The following is a 19,490-nucleotide window of genomic DNA, read 5'->3' as shown; positions in this document are numbered from 1 at the left end:
GTGTGGGGTCAGCATGGGGGAGTTACAGGAGTTACAGAACCATGCTCTCAGGAATACAGGCAGGAGCCCGAGAGAGCTCAAAACCACTGGAGAGTCACCCTAAGTTCCCCTTGCCAAGAGGATGGCCACGGACAACAGCAAAGCCAGAGAGCAGCTTCCCACCCAGCCTCTGGAAGACCGTGCTGTGTGTTCACAAATGAGAAGACAAATAATGTCTTAGTGTCATCATGGAAATACTTTTGACCCCTCAGACCTTCTAAAAGCAGTCCCCATCCAAGGGCCAGGAGAAAAAGGTGTGCCTCCCCCTATATACAAGCAACACAGCACCCCCAAGGGATGTATGGAGGAGAATCTGGGGGTGCATTTTCTCCCGAGTACAAAGACAGCTGCGTGAGGATCAGAGAATCTGTCTCCTTTGTTTCTTCTCTCCCCTCTGGGTTCCTCACTGGTTCCCACTGTTGCCAAAACCGCACCAGCCCCAGTGGAGGCTGAAAGAGGTGTGTCCTCCAAAGCCTGCTTTTGGATTTCCCCAGCGCTAGATTCAGCTCATGGCTCTGCACCACACCAGCTGTGTGACCCTGGGGAAGCCTCAGCGCCATTATTTGTGAGATGGTTATGCGACCTTGTAGTGTGGCCTAGGGAAGGAAACAACAGGTAAAGCCTCTTGCCTAGGGCCGACTACATAACGGTCTGCAAATGGTCCAGCCACAGAAAGGATGCTGCCTCCCTTGACCTGCCCTGCCCAACTCCCCCAACCCCGGGCAAGCATGGCTAACACAAACCAGGTTAAAAGTCCTTTCTTTTCTCCCTGCAGACATCTGGGCCAGACTGGGTTTTTCCAGAGATAGTCGTCACGGAGGAAGAGGCATGAAGTGGTCTGGTTCACAGAGTGTGGGTTTTCTCTCCCGCAGCAGCAGATGGCACCAAAGGCCACAGCCCAGGGGGGCTGCCCCTGCCCACCCTGTAGGAGGACTTGGCCCCTCTTCCTTCTTCTCTGCCTTTTCTTTGCAGGCTGAAGGGCCTGGGGCAGAGGCAGCCAGCCCCTCCAGCTCCCCTAGTCACATCAGCACGGACAGAAGCAGCCCGTGCACACCATGGGCTTCCTGGACTGGCTTAGCTCCTGGTCCTGGCCATACCTGTACTCTCAAGGAGCCTCCCAAAGACCTGGGCTTGGCAACTGCCCCGGACACGGGTGGGAGAACAGCTGGTTTTGTCCAGACCCCTCAGGGTGCCTAGGCCTAAAGCTGCCAAACCCTCACACCCAGCTTCCCAGGCTCCCTCATGCCGGCGTGGTCCTCCTTCCCTCCCAGCACCTGTCGGGTGCTCCCTTAATTCTTTGGGTGAGGTGAGGTAAGGGCATGTCCGGCTCTCCTGATCACACCCCCCTCACCGATGAGCACCTAGTTTCCTCTGCTAGGTGTTCTCAATCACAAGCTGTGCCTTTAAGGACCGTTGCCCTGAGCCAAGCTCTTGACCTTAGCATCCTCAGCTGAGTTGGATTAAGGAACCGTTTCATGCCTTTGCGAATTCCTTCTGGCTGCTTCTTTCCCCAACATAGGGACAGAGTAGCCAGTGGTCTGAACCAATCGGCCAAGGGCGGTCTGAGAGTCCATCTAGCCCAGCAGCCCCTTCCCGAAGGGAGCAGAGGCTTCCCCTCTGATAGGCAGTTTGGGATCAGGGAGTGAGCCCTTGGCGGCCTTGGGCGATCACAGGGACTCCCAGAAAGCCATGCAGAGCCTTGAGCCATGAAGGAATGCTCAGATGTCATCCTGTGTGTGGAGGCGACAGAACTGAGCAAGGTAAGAGTCACATAGGACTGCTCTCTCGAGACCCAGATCCCTGCCTAGGGCTGGCCATGTCCGGGGGCCATGCTGGCCTGGCAGTACGGCCACTGGCCCTCAGCCCTCCAGTCTTTCCCTTCCAGACTGAGTTCTGCAATCCTGCTTTTGAGCCTGAATTGGGGCCACCTTGCCCTCCAGCAGCCTTCCGGGAGGATGCCAGCCACAGCATCCCAGCTCCCCGGCATGGTAACCATCTCAAGGAGTGACCTGCATGGGGGCGGGGCGGGGGGGTGGACAGAGAAACCCAGGAACAGAGAACAGTATGAGGGTTGCCCAGGGAGCTCTCAAGGTCCCACCCCACCCACCCACAGGCCGGCGCTCCCGAGGGCTGCAGCCGGACTGCCACTTCTCCTGGCTGTGCGTCCTCCTGCTGGCCGGCCTGCTGCTCCTGCTGCTTGGGCTCCTGGTGGCCGTCATTCTGGCTCGTGAGTACCTGGCCCTGCCTGGCAGGAGGGCTTGGGGATGAGATTCCACGAGACATTCTATCTGTCACCTCTGGGGAACCGGCTCCTCTGAATCCCACTCCCCCCTCTTCCCACCTGCAGAGTTGCGGGCTACACCCCTGTCTGGGGACTCTTATCCGCCACTGCCTGCCCAAGGCCTGACCCCCAGTGGGACCAGCCCCCCAGCCCCCACCAGCCTTTCCACCACCACCACGTCTCCGGCATCTGGGAATCCCAAAGGACAGCCGGAGGAGGCAGGCCTGAGCCCCTTACCCCAGCCCAGTGAGTACCCAGGGAAGATCTTTCTGGAGAAGAGCCCAAGATGGCAGGAGGACGGCTGGGGGCGGGGGCGGTAAGTGCAGGAAGGGGAGCCTTGGAAATAAAAGAGTCTCGCTCCTTTTGACCTCAGAACTTGAACTCTAACCTTCTTCTCTGCAGCCTGTGGGGGCCTCCTTCCTGGCCCAAGGGGCTTCTTCAGCAGCCCCAATTACCCAGACCCTTACCCACCCAACGCCCACTGCGTGTGGCATATCCAGGTGGCAGCAGACCGCGCGATACAGCTCAAGATTGAGTCGCTCAGCATGGAGAGTGTGGTCTCCTGTCTTTTCGATCGCTTGGAAATCTCCCCTGAGCCTGAAGGCCCCCTCCTCAGGTGGGTGCCCTTGCCCCCAGGAGATCTCAACCCTGCTCTGCATCATTGTCCAGAGGACAGAACAGGGAAGCAGCCACAGGAAGGGCTGGCCTGGGAGGAAACCGAGGGACCCGACCATGGGGCCCAGCTATGCCTCCAGCCTGCTGCATGACCTTGGGGAGGTCACTGCCGCTCGCTCTCTATCAGATGGAGCTCCCACCTCTGTTGCCCATGAATAGATGCCCACAAGGACGGATGCACATGGCTGTCAGGAAATTGAAAGCTCCCTGGGAAAGGAAAGGACTCTTTTTGACCTCCCCAGGTCAGGGCTTGAGGCAGGAGGACCACAGGGCCCAGGCAGCCTCCACTCCGGCTGGCCCTGAGCTCTGAGCCTCCGTCACCCCCAACCTGGCTCCTTGCAGAGTGTGTGGGAGGGTGCCTCCCCCCACACTCAACACCAACGCCAGCCGCCTGCGGGTGGCCTTCGTCTCCGACAGCAGCGTGGAAGGATTTGGCTTCCATGCCTGGTACCAGGCTGTGGCTCCCGGCACCGGTGAGTGTTCTGCCACCCCGCCTCCGCCTCCAGCGGCCTCTCAAGCTTCCACTTCCCTCCCCTCCAGACATTCCCAGCCCCAGCAACGGGGTTGGAGACTCTGGGAGGTTCTGAATCCAGACGCCCCTCCCCAGGGAGCTGTGCTCCTGATGAGTTCCCCTGTGACCAGCTCCTCTGCCTGCTGCCTGACTCAGTGTGCGACGGTTTTGCCAACTGTGCTGATGGCAGCGATGAGACCAACTGCAGTGCCAAGTTCTTGGGTACGGGCCCCACCAAGGCGCAGGGCGCGTACTGTCTATGGGCATCCCACCCGGGTTCGGCCGGGACTCCCCAGCTCTGGCCCAGCCCCAAACTTGCCCGGATATTCTCCTGGCCCAGAAGCTGCTTCCTTGTGGGACTGGCCCAGGCTCTCCCCTGTGGTCCCCGCCTGGCCAGTGGGCCAAGGCCCAGACCCTGGCAGACTCCTGAGCTCCTCCTCCCCTCTGCAGGGTGCGGGGGGAATCTGACTGGGCTCCAGGGCACTTTCTCGGCCCCGGGGGACCTGCAGAGCTACCCTCACCAGCAGGTAAGGGAGTGGGGCAGACACACACGGGTTAGTGTGACCTGGAACAGTGTGGGAGGTGCTGCCTGGCTCTTGGGAACGTCAGAGATCCAACAGGCAGCAAGCGGGGGGGCAGTCCTTAGTGCTTACTGGGTAGCCTGTAAGCACTTAGTGCTTACTGGTAGCTTCACTGATGCAGAGAGCTTGGTGGGCTGCCCGCTCCCGCACCCTGCCCAGCCCCCTGCAGAGAGAAAACCCTTCTGGAGCCCTGCCTAGATGCCCAGAGCAGGATGGGAGAAGGAGCCCTGAACCCTCCCTCCGTACCCTCCCCTAGCTCTGCACCTGGCACATCTCAGTGCCCGCAGGACATGGCCTAGAGCTGCGCTTCCACAACTTTAGCCTGCAAGCCCAGGAAGAGTGCAAGCTGGATTATGTGGCCGTGTATGAGGCCAGTGACGCGGGGACCCTTGGCCTCCTAGGCAGGTAGCTGCCAGAGCAGGAGCCCCAGAGAAATTCCATTCTCCGCGGTCTGATGGTCAAGGCCTCCCCCAGATTCACCCTGCCCTCTCCCTGTCCCTGTCTTCTGTTCTAAGCCAGAGGTATCTCTACTGTCACCCTAGGAAGAGGCTTGTCCTTCCTCAGCCCAAAGCCTTTGTTCAGCTTTGCCCCTGTGCAGAAGGTCATTTCCCAGTACCCTACCTACCCAGTTCTCCTGCCCCGTGCGGCCCACTCCCACTTCCCCTCAAACCCTCACTGGTGTTTCCCATCTCTGACTGGCTCAAGTTCAAGCAGTTTGCTTAACTCTTTGCCAACCGAATATGTGTGTCTTTCTCCCAGGCCGTAAATGCCATGTGTCCTATCCCCTCAGGCCTGCCCCTGGGCACCAGCTCAGAGGGAGGCCCACGGGAACAGCCTGGGTGGGCCAAGGCTCCCTGCCCAGGCGTGCTCTCTGCCTCGGGCAGGTTCTGCGGAGCAGAGCCTCCGCCTCGCCTCATCTCCTTGCACCAGCAGCTGGTGGTGCTCTTCAGGACAGACCGCGGCATCAGCACTGGGGGCTTCTCTGCCACCTACCGGGCCCTCAACACCACAGAGAGTAGGTGCCCCTGGGGGTGCGGGTGTGGGCAGTGGAGGCACCTCCAGGAGAACGCGGAAAGCCTCCAAACCCGGTCAGAGAACCGCGAAGGTATTATGGGGGCACAGGCCTATCCCAGGGCACTGCTGTGACCCTATGCCTGCAGATCCCTGTGGCGCCAGCGAGTTCTCCTGCCGCGACGGAGAGTGTAAGAGTCTGCAGTGGACGTGTGACACATGGAGACGCTGCCCAGACAGTGGTGATGACAGCTGCAGCAGCCCCTTGTTCCCACCCCCAGGTGAGAAGCCCCCTCCCCGCCAGAGCACCGTGGTGGGGGGAGGGGAGGCCGGAGCAGGCTGGGGGCCCATTCATAAAAGCCCCACTGGCACACTTCATCACAGCCCACCTATGTCCGCCCCCCCCCCCTGCATGGGGAGACTCCGAAGAGTCCGGGGAGGGATTCTCCCCCTGGGCTGCCAATGGTACCCGACACCACCCCCAAGGGAAGTGGGGATCTGGGAGTCAATGATTGGGGCTTCAAGAACCAGCCCAGCCTGGTCACACAGAGAACCCCTCTGCACAGTCCACCTCGGAGAGGAAGCTGAAGGGCGCCTGGCTGGCTTAGTCCGCAGAGGATGTGACTCTTGATATTGGGGTCACGAATTCAAGCCCCACATTGGGTGTGGGGCCTACTTAAAAAAAAAAAAAAGAGGATGATGAGGATGATGATGAAGTCAGAGCAGGGGAGTTCCTTCCAGATGCCAGCAGTCTCTGCCAATGTCAGTGCCCTGTGCTCCCGAGATCAAAGAGACTCCTCCTGCATGATGCCCAGAGCTGATAAAGGATGTTTGGGCGGGCTCTTGAGGATAATGGGCACCCGTGATGTGGGCAAAGCATGTCTCCGTGTTATCTCCTTTGAGTCCCACAACAACCCCCAAATGACCCAGAGAGAGCATTTTGGTGACTTGCCCCAGGTCGCCAGCCTGTGTACCCTCTCCTGTGATTCTCTTACAGAGCTGGCTTGTGAGCCTGTCCAGGTGGAGATGTGCACTGGCCTGAGCTACAACACCACAGCCTTCCCGAACATCTGGGTGGGCATGGCCACCCAGGAAGAGGTGGTGGAGATCCTCAGAGGTTATAAGGTGCTCTGGACAGAGATTAGCAAGGACCCCCAGGAAGTGGAGGGAGCCTAGTGGGTGGGGTGCCTGAGGGCTGATTTCCTCCTTCCACAGAGCCTGACAAGTCTGCCCTGCTACCAGAGTTTCCGGAGGCTTCTCTGCGGACTGCTTGTGCCCCACTGCACTCCCATAGGCAGTGTCCTTCCCCCCTGCCGCTCTGTCTGCCAGGAGGCTGAGCGTCAGTGCCAGTCTGGCCTGGCTCTACTGGGTACCCCCTGGCCTTTCAACTGCAACAGGCTGCCCGAGGCAGCTGGCCTGGAGGCCTGTGCCCAGCCCTGACCCCAGGCTGGGCCCCTGCCCCTCTGCCCACCTGTCCACCTCTGCTGATCAGGCGGGGCAGGCATGGGACAAAGGAAGGAGGACCAGCCTTGGACTCTGGCCAACCTCTCTGGAGCCTCCCAGGGGGAGGAAGAGGAGTAGTTGGCAGGGCTAATGGAAGCTTCTCTGTCCTGTTCCTTGCCCCCAGCTCCACACGGTGCCATTAACTGTGAGGACCGCCTCACACCCAAACCTCAGACCCCTATTTCCAATCTCCCGCCTTCCCCTCTCCGGAGACGTACTTTTTCAGGTTCTCCACCAGCTGCTTTCTGACTCGTTCAGTTATTCAATGAAAAGCATTGAGGGCCTAGTAATGCGGCAGGCCCTGTTCTGAGTCCTGGGGATCCAGCTGTCGGTCTGCCTCTAGAACTCTCCCCCCTCTATTCTCAGCTTCTGTTCCCCACCACCACCACCACCACAAGTCTTGGCCTTGGTCTCTTGTCACCGCACCATCTCTCCTTCCGGCCTGCCTTGGAGCAGTGGGTGCCCGGAATGTCTGTCGGAGTGTCTGTCCTGCACAGCCCTGCCTCCCTGTGCCCAGCTAAGACTCCCTCCGCCTCCTTTCTCCCCCAAACCTTGGTCGGCAGCCAGGCGACACCACGAGTTATTTCCCTATTTCCCTGCCGGGAGCTCTTGGCCCCTGAACAACTGGTTTCCTCTTGGAGTCTGGGAGGAGCAGAGCAGAGCCGGCAGGGAGTGAACCCGGACCAGGGCAGGGGACGCCTGGAGGGGGAGAAGCACAGGGGCGGGGCAGGGGTCAGCTGGAGGGTCCGAAGTAGCCAGCGCCCCAAGGAAGCCCCGGGAGACGGGAGGGGGTGAGTGTGGTGGAGGGCGGGAGGGGGGTGGGGGCGGGAGGGCCACAGGGTGGAGTGGGGTGAGGGGAGCTGCCAGCCTCTCCTGTCCCCTGACCTCCGGCTCCCTCCGGGTCCTCGGCTCTGGGGGAAGCCCCTCCTTCGTCCACCCGCGGGCCGCTCAGCCTCAGGCCCATGGCAGTGGGGTGGGGACCCACCCGGCCGCCTCGGGGGCGGGGAGAGAGGCCCGTGCCTGGATTCTGGGTCCCGACTCCCGTCCCGCCTGGCCCGCAGACTTTGAGGACCCCGGCGGCCGGAGTCCCCGTGCCAGCGCCATGAGGCCCCTCGTCGCCCTGCTGCTCCTGGGCCTGGCGGCCGGCTCGCCCCCGCTGGACGACAACAAGATCCCCAGCCTGTGCCCGGGGCACCCCGGCCTTCCCGGCACGCCGGGCCACCACGGCAGCCAGGGCCTGCCCGGCCGCGACGGCCGCGACGGCCGCGACGGCGCGCCCGGGGCTCCGGGAGAGAAAGGCGAGGGCGGGAGTCCGGGTAAGAAGGCGGCGGAGTCGCCGTCCACGGGGCTGTCCGCGCTCGTCGGGCCGAGGGCCGGGGCTCGGGGTCCCGCCAGGGGGCGCCGCCGGACTCAGGAAGCGGGGCGCGGGGAGGGTGACGCAGCCCGAGGCGGCCGCTGCTTCGGGGACCCTCTCCTGCGGGCGACGGGGCCCGGGGAGCTGGCTGTAGGGTGGCCCTTGCCCTGGAAGCGGCGTCCGGGAGCCCCAGGCAGGGTGGGGAGGGTGCCGAGCGGCGCCGCCGACATCCCCGGCTACGGGGTCGGGGGCGGGGGGGTGGGTGGTGTGGGCACAGCTGCCGCACTCGTCCTAACCGCGCCCCGCACTCCCGCAGGGCTGCCGGGGCCCCGAGGGGAGCCCGGGCCGCGAGGAGAGGCGGGACCCGTGGGAGCCACCGGGCCTGCAGGCGAGTGCTCTGTGCCTCCGCGCTCCGCCTTCAGCGCCAAGCGCTCCGAGAGCCGGGTGCCTCCGCTGTCGGACGCGCCCCTACCCTTCGACCGCGTGCTGGTGAACGAGCAAGGACATTACGACGCCACCACCGGCAAGTTCACCTGCCAGGTGCCCGGCGTCTACTACTTCGCGGTCCACGCCACCGTCTACCGGGCTAGCCTGCAATTCGATCTGGTCAAGAATGGAGAGTCCATAGCCTCTTTCTTCCAGTTTTTTGGGGGGTGGCCCAAACCAGCCTCGCTCTCCGGGGGCGCCATGGTAAGGCTGGAGCCAGAGGACCAGGTGTGGGTGCAGGTGGGTGTGGGTGATTACATTGGCATCTATGCCAGCATCAAGACAGACAGCACCTTCTCGGGGTTTCTGGTGTATTCTGACTGGCACAACTCCCCTGTCTTTGCTTGACACCCACTGGAAAGTGAGCTCAAGCTCTCTCACTCCTGGCAAGGAGGGTATGACACTGACAGCCACATCATCTGGGAGGGCTGGTCCCCCCCCCTTGGGATGTTGTGAAGGACTCTGTCCTGCTGCTGGCAGAGAATGGGGACAGAGGCTGTCTGAGATCAGGGCTGGCAGTGTGGTGCATTGGCTGGATTTCTGCCCAAAACAAAAGGAGCGCTCTGTGCTGGCAGGTGTGGGTCCCCCAGTTGTTCTGGCCCCAGGACCCCAGAGGTGGGGTGCCCTCTTCCTGGTGCGCTGCTTCTCTGGGTTCTCCCTTGTCCCTCCTCCGCCTGGGCCCTTTTCTCAGAGATTATTCAATAAATCAAACAAAACAAAAACAACCTAGTGGCTCAGCCTTTCCTCATTGTGGTGGGGATGCCCTGGTGATGAGGATGGGGAGGAGAGAGGGAGTGATGGGGAAGATGTGCAGGGTGGTGCCCAGACAGAAGGAAGGGCTCTTGGGCTGGATGAGCCATGGGATAGGAGATACAGGGCCAAGTGAATGAGAAGCCGCTCCATAGAGCTGTCCCCTGAGTTGTGTTGGTTGTGAACAGGAGTGCTTGGCTGGAGAGGGTGCTCTTCTGGCATGTGGCTCTGGCCAGCTTTTTCTGACTCAAAGATGTCATATGAACTGGGCGGGGGCTACCTTCGCCACACACTACCCTGATCAACAAAAAGGATCCCCGTGTGTGCATTTGTGACCGCTCTGGCTGCCTGCCTGGTCTCTAGATGACTGGAAAGCTATTTCTCTGTCCCCCCACGCTAGGGAAGTGGTGTGTTCCTGGGCGGCTAGAGATAAAGTAGTTTCTGAGCTGACCACAAGAGGGCGTCCCAACTCCAGAATGCAGCGATGATCCTGGAGCCCTTGAGCTCAAGGCTGCTAGGGTACTTAGGGAGAGGACGGCTATTGAGGTCTGCCGGTGTAATTCCAGATGGGGGTACAGGAAAAGGGGGTCCTTTGCTCCTAGCTCAGGAAGTTTATCTTCTCTCATAAAATGTTTATCCTCACATTAAACAGAGACTGGAAGGAGCGGAACCTCCCCTTGCTCACCTCCCTCTCTAGGGCTTGGGGGAGGGGGAGAAAAGCCTTCCCCAGGCCTCCCAGCTCCAAGATGGATGTGGTGAAACCGCCCCCGCCCTCCACCGCGCTGGGCATAGCCTGGGTGGGCCGCGCCACTAAGTCTGAGGGTAGCCACAAAGCCCCTTCAAGGTTCCCCTCCTCTGACCTTCAGACGCCAGCCCCAGCCCCACCCCCATCCCAATGACTAACAAGCCAGGGCTTGCCAGACCCACAATCAGTTCAGCCTCTCAACCCCTGAGAATGTGGAGAAGCCTCTTCTCAGTTTCTTTCTAACCTACCCTCCCTCCACACCCCCTCCACCACCCCCAACCCCGCCATCCCCACTCCACTAACCACCCAACAGCTTCCAGAAGGCTGCCCTGGCATTATGCTCCTAGATTTAACGTACAATTATGCGGGAGTGTCCCCCCTCCGTCTTGCTGGGCCTGTCAGGGCAGATATGAACATGGGGACTGGGATTGGGTCCTGGACTTCAGCTCCCAGCTCTCTGCCAGGAGGCCTCACAGCCCCACTCCAGCCCAAGGGACACAAAGACAAGCACCAGGCTCCTCCAGGAACTGGACGGTAGACTGGAGTGCAGGCAGCAGGAACCCCAAATTCCTTTCTGGGAAGAGCGGCACTACAGAAGCTGGGAAGCCAACTCAAGGCATGGGAATGTTCCCACGCCTCTCTACCAGGGCTTCAATCTGGCAAGAGTAAAAAAGACTGGGAGGATTTTCCCAAAAGCCAGGTATGTGAGGGCACAAATTGGAGGGGGCGGAAGCTAATCCAGCAACACCTGGCATGGGCTCTCTCCAAGGTACAGTCCTCACATCCTCTCTTATCTCCTTCCCCACCAGGTCCCCTACAGACCGCAGTGACTCCAGCAGGACTGAAAGACCCTGCTGCAGCCCCAGTTACTCTGACCAGCTGGTCACCCCTGTAAGGATGCACACAGAGGCCTTCAGAGCTGTCAAGAGAAATTTATTCACCAGAAATTGGGCCGGACAGACCCATCTGGGTCAGACAGACCCATCAGGGAGCTGCATACTCCTAGGATGGCCCCTTCCATATTTGGACCCTAGTGAAATGTGCAGTCTGCCCTCCCCAGTGCCAAGAAGAGACAAACAGAAGGGGAATGCCATTGTTCTCTGTGATGTGGGGAGTGAAAGGGGTATGAGTAGAAATCTGGTTATCCCTTCTGAGGCTCCCAGTGGAGCTGGGGTGCCAGAGGGTAACATGGTCCCAAAGCCAGGTGCAGACACCCCCCCCCCAAGGAGTAAACTCTTGATCCTAGCTATTGGATCAGGTTGGGAGGGAACCTCATAAGATCAAGATAGGCAGAAGTGGTCACACTAAGTGCACCTGATAGATACTATCCCCAAGGCCTACCAGTGCACAGGTGTTCTGGCTGGAAGCAAAGGTTCAAGTTCATTCCAAGGCCCTTGCGTTACCAAAACATCTGAAGGACAGTGATGTGTTGTGGCTGCAGAAGCTGGGGAGGAAATGGGGAGGGGTCAGGGAGAGGACCTGCAAATCCCCCACAGAAACACCAGAAGCAGAAGGGGAGCCCCAGAGGTTGGCATCTGGATGGGCCCTGGCAAGCTGGAGGGGGGGTCCACAGCAGTCTCAGGGCCTTGCATAGTGACACACTCACCACCTCTGGCATCACACAGGGGTGCATTGGGTGAGAAAAAGCTGTTACCCAGCCCCACCCAGCTCACAGTCTTCCAGAGTAGCCTATCTCAATGTCCTGGACGTATGGCTTGGAGGCTCGGCATGATGGCCATGGGGGCAGGAGGGAATTCAGGCCAGGAACCAAGAGGTCAGGTGTGAAAGCTGTCCTAGCACAGGTGGCTTCATGGAGCACAGCAGAGCGGGCAGGCAGGGAAGGAGTCTTCAGAGGTAGACATTAAGGGTCTGCAGAATGCCCCGGCGGCAGAGTGGGCAGTTGCGGTGATAGACAGGGTGGCGCATGAGGATCTCAGTGCAAGCCTGGCACAGGCACAGGTGCCGACAGGGCAGAAGCAGCACCGTCTTGCTCTGGTCCTGGCAGATGACACATTTCTTCCGCTCCTCCTGCTCCTTGAGCAACTTCCACGGGTCTTGCCCCGCTACAGACTCTTCCTCGTTGAGCCTCTCCCGCCCGCGAGCAGCTGTTGCTCTGGCCGTCCTGACCTCTTCTGCCTCTTCTGCCTCTGATCTGGGCCCTGCTTCGGGAAGAATGTCCTGTCGCCAGGTCCTGGCTGAGGGCACCCTCCTAGGGCCACCCTGAGGGGCCCCAGGAGCCCCTCCCCGGTTTGGCCAGGAGGCCAGCTGCAGGCTGCGGCTCCAGACTCGGCGCCAGGCCTCCAAGTCCAGTGCTAGGCGAGACAGCCGCACCACATCCTCTCGGAGCCGGTGATAGGATGGCCGGGCGTGGAGCTGACTGAGTGCCCGGGTGGCCAGTCTCAGGGTGAGGTCCGGGTGCAACACAGTCACCGTCACTGCCAGCACGCAAGCCAGCAGCACCAGGCCGGTGACGTTGACAAGCACGAAGCTGGCCAGGAGACGGGCAGCTGACGCTAGGAGCTCCAGTGCTAGCTGGCAGGGGGTCCAGAGGAGGATGGCCATGGCCACGGCACTGCTGGAAATGTGGGCTAGGAAGGCTGCTACAACGTCCGTCATCCTCCACAGGGGCCCCATCACTGCATCCCACAGGGCCAGCATCAGGGAGAAAAAGTTCTGAGTGCCAATGAGGCAGATGTTCACCAGGCTGTTGATCACGTAGGCCACCAGACTCATGGCAATGGCACAGATGTCACAGGCCTGGCGCAGCAAAGCATGGCCATTGGAGACCACATTGAGGACACCTCGGTGCAGTATCTCCCGGCTCCTCAGTGCCCCGTGAGAGGCCAGGTGCCCCAGGAGCTTTAAGCTCTCCAGGCCAGAGCAGCAGCTGTACAGCAGGGTACATAAGGCCTGCAAACCCCCAAAGGTGAACCGCACCAAGGCTTCAATCAAGGCCAGCAATGAAAGCAGGACTCCGCGGCCCAAGTGTAAAAGACTAGTCAGTACCGTGTGTGGCAGGTTGTAGATGAAGGCCAGGAGCCAGGCCAGGGAAGCCAGGAGGGAGGACACCAGCAGGAAGTTGAGGTCCAACACCAAGGTCAGCAGGTCCAGCACAAGGCCCACCCCATTCACTATCAGGTACACAGCCTCCATGATAGGGCTGTGGAGGTTAATCCAAAAGGAAGTCTGGCTCCAGGCTGAGGGGGGTGTCAAGGCTGATAATATTGGGGGGCGTCGGGGATTAATTTGGAAGGGAAGTGAGCCGTCTCCAAGCCAGGGAGAACCAAGAATCTTAGGAAGAAGTGGGTTAAAGCGGGGTGGAGTCTCAGTGGAGGGAAAGGGGGCCAGGTGCCGGTCCAGAAGTCCCGGTTTTGAAGGCGGGTTGTCTGGGAAAGAAGAGGCCAAACATCTCTAAAGTGGAGGTAAGCCCGGTCTGGAGGAGAGAGCTCAGCTTTGGAGGCCTGGTGGTGGCGAACCACGACCGGGCAGTGGGTCAGACCGAGAGGAGACCGGGAACGGATGGTTTCGGGCCGGGGCCGGGTGGGGGCGGCGCAGGCTGGGCGCGGGCTCGCGGCCCAGCTACGCAGGTACCCCTGTCCCCGCCCGGCCCCCGTCCTCTGGGCTCGCGGCGCTTTGCGTCCAAAGGGGTAGTGGGAAAGGGCGTCAGCCTCAGCAAACCCCAAACGCGGCCTCTACTCCGCTGGGCGCCGCCATCTTGTGTGCGAAGGGGTGGGGCAAAAATCGTGACGAGAAGGGCGGGACCATGAGCCCTGGCCAATCGTTGAGAAGGAACCGCAGGAAACATTGAGCACTCATTGGTCCGTTTGAACCGCGCCCAAATGTATTTACTCTCTCCAAAGGGAAGAACGGAGACAGATTGAAATCCCCGCCCCCTTGAGGCGGCGATTGGTCAGTTGACGCGCAGAAGCCGACTAGGCCCTCCTCCTAGCCCCGCCCCAAACAGAGCAGGAGTTTGGACTGGGCCAAATGCCAGTGCTGTTCTTTCTCCTGGCTCCAGGTCGTGAACTTTTTAGGTGAGAGTCGCAGGTTACTGCCTCTGAGTTGGGCTCCGGGATTGCACCGCCTCCACACCCTCCGCAGACTCTGTCTATCCATTCGTCCTCCTTCGTTCATTCATTTAGTCTATTATTTATTGAGTTACTGCAGATATGTTGGGGTTACAAAAAATGTTTCAGAGGGTGTGCCCTCAAGCCGGTCACAAGGGGAAGCACATTGTCACAGGGGATTCCCAAGATGCTGTTCCAGACTGTTTCCTTCAGCGTCATCAGCTTTTCTCGGCATCTTCAGGAGATTATCTCATTGTCATTATGACAAGGAGCCCGCAGACCAGAAATAGCTCACCCTCCTTCACTAGTGCCTATTAATTTGTTTACTTGAACATTCTAGTTCCATATCTACCCCTGGGTGGCTCTAGATTCCTCAATAAGTTATGTTTTCCTTCAATATTCAAAATATATTTGAGACCCCATCCCCAATCTGCTGGGAAACCTGGTGTTGTCTACTAATGCCAAGGATACCTGAGGATCTCATCCTTCCCCCTTTGTTTCAATTAACCGCTTGCTTCAATGCTTCATTTCCATCCTGGCCTGGACTCCCCGACTTCACCCACCTAACCCCAAACGCTGCCTTAATCCCTCACCCCCCAATGCCCCACTGATAGGAAGCTGAGTTATGCAGCAAGCCTTTAATGAGCTGTGGCGGTCCCACAGGGGTGACAGCACAGTGCAGAGCAAGGACTGCAGTTTCTTTCTTTCTTTCTTTCTTTTTTTTTAACTTTATTTATTTGACAGAGATCACAAGTAATCAAAGCGGGGGGGGGGGGTTAGCAGGCTCCCTGCTGAGCAGAGATCCCAGGACCCTGAAATCATGACCTGAGCGAAAGGCAGAGGCTTAACCCACTGAGCCACCCAGGTGCCCCAAGGACTGCAGTTTCTAAAACTCCACTGGTTTTGCCCCAGCCTTTCTCTCACACCTGTCAGGCCCCAACTTAATATTTTCTCTGAGATGTGTTTTTTCCTTCCTCTTCCTCTTCCTCTTGGGTTTTCCCTTCCCTTTCTGTAGCCATCAGACTCCCAACTTCCTATTTTGTTATATAATTTTACAGTATACTCTGTCTCTATCCCCAAGCCAAGATAAGCTCTAACCACAAAATGCTAATCTCTCTAAACAAAGGAGAATAATGTAAGGATTTGTATTAGCCTCCTGCTCAGGGCATGGTCTGTTTCCGTTATTGATGCTGACGCTTTTATTGTCCAACTGTGCCTTTTCCCCAGTTTCAAATCTTGGCGAATACACCCACCTCTCCTTCAAGATATTTGATCTCCCCACCTGTAACCTGTTCTATTCAGAAATGTTAGCTGTTCAGTGAACACCTCCTGGGTTCCTAGTCTGTCTTCCTGTAGCACTTCCTGTCAGTGGCCACTTCCTCCACCCAGGGCCATGGACATTACCCTCTCCTGTATTCTTTCATGGCCCCTCTCTACTCCCTACATGACGATTTCTGAATCTGTGCCTTCAGCAACCATTTCCTGGGCACAGACAGCGCCTGGATATCGCACTGGTGCTTCAAATTCAGCATGTCCAGGGGCACCTGGGTGGCTCAGTCAGTTAAACGTCTGGGATCGTGATCTCAGGTCCTGGGATTGAGACTCTTGTGGGGCTCCCTGCTCCGTGGGAAAAATGCTTCTCCCTCTCCCTCTGCCTGCGGCCACTGCACCCCAGCCACTTGTGCCTTCTCTCTGTCAAATAAATATGTAAGAACCTTAAAAAAATTTTTTGTTTTAGAAAATGAACCGACTCCACATGTCCAAAATCAAACTCAGAAAACTTGCTGTGCCTAAACTGTGTGCAGTTAACCAGCCAGCTTTCCACAGCAAGAAATACCTTCTTGAAATGGGAAGGATCGGGACGCCTGGGTGGCTCAGTTGGTTAAGCAGCTGCCTTCGGCTCAGGTCATGATCCCGGCGTCCTGGGATCGAGTCCCACATCGGGCTCCTTGCTCCGCAGGGAGCCTGCTTCTCCCTCTGACTCTGCCTTCCACTCTGTCTGCCTGTGCTTGCTCTCGCTCGCTCTCTCTCTGACAAATAAATAAATAAAATCTTTAAAAAAAAAAAAAAAGAAAAGAAATGGGAAGGATCCTCTAAAATAGTATTTCTATTAGTTTGAGACCAAAACTTCCCCTCTGAGTGATCTGAGGCTCACCGAAGCCACTTTGAATGAGCTAGAACTTTGACATCCAGCCACACAGCTGTGGGCAGGCAGAGGTGATGTGGGGCCACAATTCTTGTGACAAATGATTTGCTGTCTTACAAAATGCTCTTCATTTTTTTTTAATTTTATTTTTAATTTATTTATTTGACAGACAGATCACAAGTAGGCCGAGAGGCAGGCAGAGAGAGAGGAGGAAGCAGGTTCCCCGCTGAACAGAGAGCAGAGATCCCAGGACCCTGAGATCATGACCTGAGCCAAAGGCAGAGGCTTTAACCCACTGAGCCACCCAAGCACCCCAGTGCTCTTCATTCTGGAGCTGAAAAGGACCATGTGAACACAATGCAAAAGAAGCACTGAGATGACACCCCCTTTGAAAAAGCCAACGTACTTCGCAGAATTATAAACCAACCATTCCCCTTGAGTTGACCATGGAAATGGGGGTTGGCTTTGGAGTCAAGTGGTATTGCTACTAACTTGATAACGTGTCTTTCTCCTCCAGGACTATGTTTCAGATAAGAGCCTCTTCAAACCCACAGTTGCCAAAGCAGGGGTCATTATCTATTCGGAGGCTGGAGAGAGAAGACAAAAATGTTAGTGGAAAAGAGCCGACACCAACTGACAGTCAGGAAGAAGTTCAAGTTGCTTCCTAGTGTGAGTTGCAGTGATGGAGAAGAAGGTCTGCAGCCAGTTCCTAAGAAAACCGAATGCCTAGAGGTACTCTCTATCCTTGCAGAATTTTATAATGGAAGTTGGAATGAGGAGTGGGGGGAACCAAAGCCTTCCAGCACCGGCCCCCAGGTTTCTGCTTTCTGCTGTGGTGCTAACTTAGGGATTTTGTTTCGCTCGGTGAGAGATGCTCACAGGGACAATAAAAGGGGCTTTTAGAGATGGGGGTCAAACCATGAAAGCACGTCTGAATCAGGGGTCTTGCTTGTGGTATTATGTGTACTTTCCACCTCCCTGCTAGTGTCCCATCAAGCATTCAGTATAATCTATATTAACTCCATGGTTTTTAGAGATGGATTTTTTTTTCCCTTTTTGATCTAATTTTGCTTTTGACTGACACACATCATCTTACAGCGTCCCAAAGTCCAAACTATGTTAAAAGGTACATTTGTAGGTTTGTTTTCATTCTGCCCCTGCTCACCCTGTTCCCTCCCAGCACCAGCTAAGGGCTCTGCAGATCACCAACGTACCAAAAAATGTTTTCCTTGTCACTGGCCTGGCCAAACTCATAACCCTAAACATCGGCTCAGCTGACGATGCCGTTCAGGCCCAGAAAAGCCCTCTTCTGCATTCCATAATGTCCTGGAGACATGAGGTGAGTGTATCCAAATGCCACAGACAAAACTCCTGAATTTTCATGTAGGGGAGGGTTCGAGTAGCTGTAGTGCTTGGGTAAGAAATACATTAATTACCTAGTCAAATCCTCTTGCTTTTCTTCTTGTTCTAATTTATGGTTCTAGAAGTACTCAGAAAATAATGCACTAGCTGAGGAACATTTGTAACATTAAATCAGATTTTTTAAAAATGTGTATATATGTAATCTACAGGAAACACACATATGTATTTAATAGGTTTTAGCTCTGTTTTGACATAAGGAAAGGACTGGGAAAAAAAAAAGCACCCCGTAATTTTAGGCATTGATTTGACACTGTTGGGGTGGGACGCCTTGGTGGTTCAGTCGGTTAAGCATCTCTCTTTTTTTAAAAGATTTTATTTATTTATTTGACAGACAGAGATCACAAGTAGGCAGAGAGGCAGTCAGAGAGGGGGAGGGGTGGAAGGAAGCATGCCCCTTGCTGAGCATGGCCCTGGGATTGCCGGTCTCAATCCCAGGACCATGGGTTCGTGACCTGAGGGATCATGACCTGAGCTAAAGGCAGAGGCTTTAACCCACTGAGCCACCCAGGCGCCCCAGCATCTAACTCTTGATCTCAGCTCAGGTCTTGATCTCAGGGTCATGAGTTCAAGCCCCATGTTGGGCTTCATGCTGGGTGTGAAACTTACTTAATTTAAAAAAAAAGCGTTGTTGAGGGTGGTCAATGATGACGAGGCTATCATGGTTAGCAAAGGTAAGGGGGAATAAGGTCATTTTTTGGACCAAAAATCCAGAAGCATTTTTGTGCTGTGGCACATAGTTGAACTCATTATTATACCTCAGCTCAGTTTGTGCTGACATGGTGGCATTCAGAACAATAGAAAGATCATATACACTGTTTTCTGTATCTGCCCAAAGAGGAAACATCTTGGAAAGACACATCACATTTGGCCTTCCTCCCTCTCTGGGACACACGATGGGAATGCCGGCTAGGTGCTGTTAAAACAGTAGATGTAATGTAGATGAGATATCAAAAGAACTTGAAGAGTTAAGCAAAACAACAGAAGATTCTCAAATAAAGAGAAAATTATGGTCTCATGGAAAATGAAATGACTCTTCAATATGCACTATTCTCAGACATATGAGATGGACTGTTGCATAATTTTAAAAATATTGAGGGACACCTGGGTGGCTCTGTCAGTTAGACATCCCACTCTTGATTTTGACTCAGGTCTGATCTCAGGGTGGTGAGGTCAAGCCCGGCTTCGTGCTGGGCATGGAGCCTGCTTAAGATTCTCAGTCTCAGGGGTGCCTGGGTGGCTCCATGGGTTAAAGCCTCTGCCTTCAGCTCAGGTCATGATCCCAGGACCCTGGGATCAAGCCCTGCATCGGGCTCTCTGCTCAGCAGGGGGCCTGCTTCCCCCCCACCACCACCCTTCCCTCTCTCTGCCTGCCTCTCTGCCTACTTGTGATCTCTGTCAAGTAAATTAAAAAATCTTTTAAAAAAGGGGAGGGGGGCACCTGGGTGGCTCAGTGGGTTAAGCCACTGCCTTTGGCTCAGATCATGATCTCAGGGTCCTGGGATCGAGTCCCGCATCGGGCTCTCTGCTCAGCGGGGAGCCTGCTTCCCTCTCTCTCACTCTCTGCCTGCCTCTCTGCCTACTTGTGATCTCTCTCTGCCAAATAAATAAATAAAATCTTTAAAAAAAAAAAAAAAAGATTCTCAGTCTCCCACCCCCTCTGCCTCTCCACCCTTTCTCTCTCCTTTACTAAAATATGTGTATATATATATTTTATATATATATACACACATATATATAATATTGACAAAAGTTTAACCAGAAAAATCTAAATCTGTTTAGCTATTTTACTTTGTTTACAATTGATGAGGCAATACCGATACATTATTTTTTCAAAGACTTTATTTATTTATTTGAGTCTAGAGAGACAGAGAAAGCATGAGCAGCAGGAAGGGCAGAGGGAGATGCAGACTCCAGAGCAA

The 19,490-nt window shown here is 56.4% G+C and overlaps 3 protein-coding genes across 3 annotated transcripts; 2 read left to right on the top strand and 1 right to left on the bottom strand.

The window, feature by feature from the left end:
- Positions 1 to 1,745: 1,745 nt before the first annotated feature.
- On the top strand, positions 1,746 to 7,139 carry MFRP (membrane frizzled-related protein). The gene is made up of 13 exons (XM_059183355.1): positions 1,746 to 1,799; positions 1,925 to 2,027; positions 2,153 to 2,266; positions 2,387 to 2,566; positions 2,723 to 2,936; positions 3,338 to 3,468; positions 3,603 to 3,728; positions 3,957 to 4,033; positions 4,344 to 4,492; positions 4,972 to 5,102; positions 5,248 to 5,379; positions 6,096 to 6,223; positions 6,314 to 7,139. Exons 1-13 carry the CDS (start codon positions 1,746 to 1,748, stop codon positions 6,536 to 6,538), a joined length of 1,764 nt encoding a protein of 587 aa, XP_059039338.1. The 3' UTR covers positions 6,539 to 7,139.
- A 100-nt stretch (positions 7,140 to 7,239) lies between these two features.
- On the top strand, positions 7,240 to 9,166 carry C1QTNF5 (C1q and TNF related 5). Its single transcript, XM_059183363.1, has 3 exons — positions 7,240 to 7,392; positions 7,663 to 7,917; positions 8,272 to 9,166. Exons 2-3 carry the CDS (start codon positions 7,704 to 7,706, stop codon positions 8,787 to 8,789), a joined length of 732 nt encoding a protein of 243 aa, XP_059039346.1. The 5' UTR covers positions 7,240 to 7,392; positions 7,663 to 7,703; the 3' UTR covers positions 8,790 to 9,166.
- A 1,686-nt stretch (positions 9,167 to 10,852) lies between these two features.
- On the bottom strand, positions 10,853 to 13,670 carry RNF26 (ring finger protein 26). The gene has a single exon (XM_059183339.1). It carries the CDS (start codon positions 13,087 to 13,089, stop codon positions 11,785 to 11,787), a length of 1,305 nt encoding a protein of 434 aa, XP_059039322.1. The 5' UTR covers positions 13,090 to 13,670; the 3' UTR covers positions 10,853 to 11,784.
- Between the last annotated feature and the right edge of the window lie 5,820 nt (positions 13,671 to 19,490).

This window comes from Mustela lutreola, chromosome 1 (genome assembly GCF_030435805.1).
Source record: "Mustela lutreola isolate mMusLut2 chromosome 1, mMusLut2.pri, whole genome shotgun sequence".
Classification (NCBI taxonomy): Eukaryota; Metazoa; Chordata; class Mammalia; order Carnivora; family Mustelidae; genus Mustela; species Mustela lutreola.
Note: the sequence above shows the minus strand (reverse complement) of the source record. Positions and strands in the feature narration are given on the sequence as shown.

Coding starts and splice junctions, on each gene's coding strand:
- MFRP (XM_059183355.1), top strand. CDS start 1,746: ATGAAGGAATGCTCAGATGTCATCCTGTGTGTGGAGGCGACAGAACTG. Junction 2,567..2,722: donor GAGCCCCTTACCCCAGCCCA/GTGAGTACCCAG, acceptor TCTTCTCTGCAG/CCTGTGGGGGCCTCCTTCCT. Junction 4,034..4,343: donor AGAGCTACCCTCACCAGCAG/GTAAGGGAGTGG, acceptor ACCCTCCCCTAG/CTCTGCACCTGGCACATCTC.
- C1QTNF5 (XM_059183363.1), top strand. CDS start 7,704: ATGAGGCCCCTCGTCGCCCTGCTGCTCCTGGGCCTGGCGGCCGGCTCG. Junction 7,918..8,271: donor AGGCGAGGGCGGGAGTCCGG/GTAAGAAGGCGG, acceptor GCACTCCCGCAG/GGCTGCCGGGGCCCCGAGGG.
- RNF26 (XM_059183339.1), bottom strand. CDS start 13,089: ATGGAGGCTGTGTACCTGATAGTGAATGGGGTGGGCCTTGTGCTGGAC.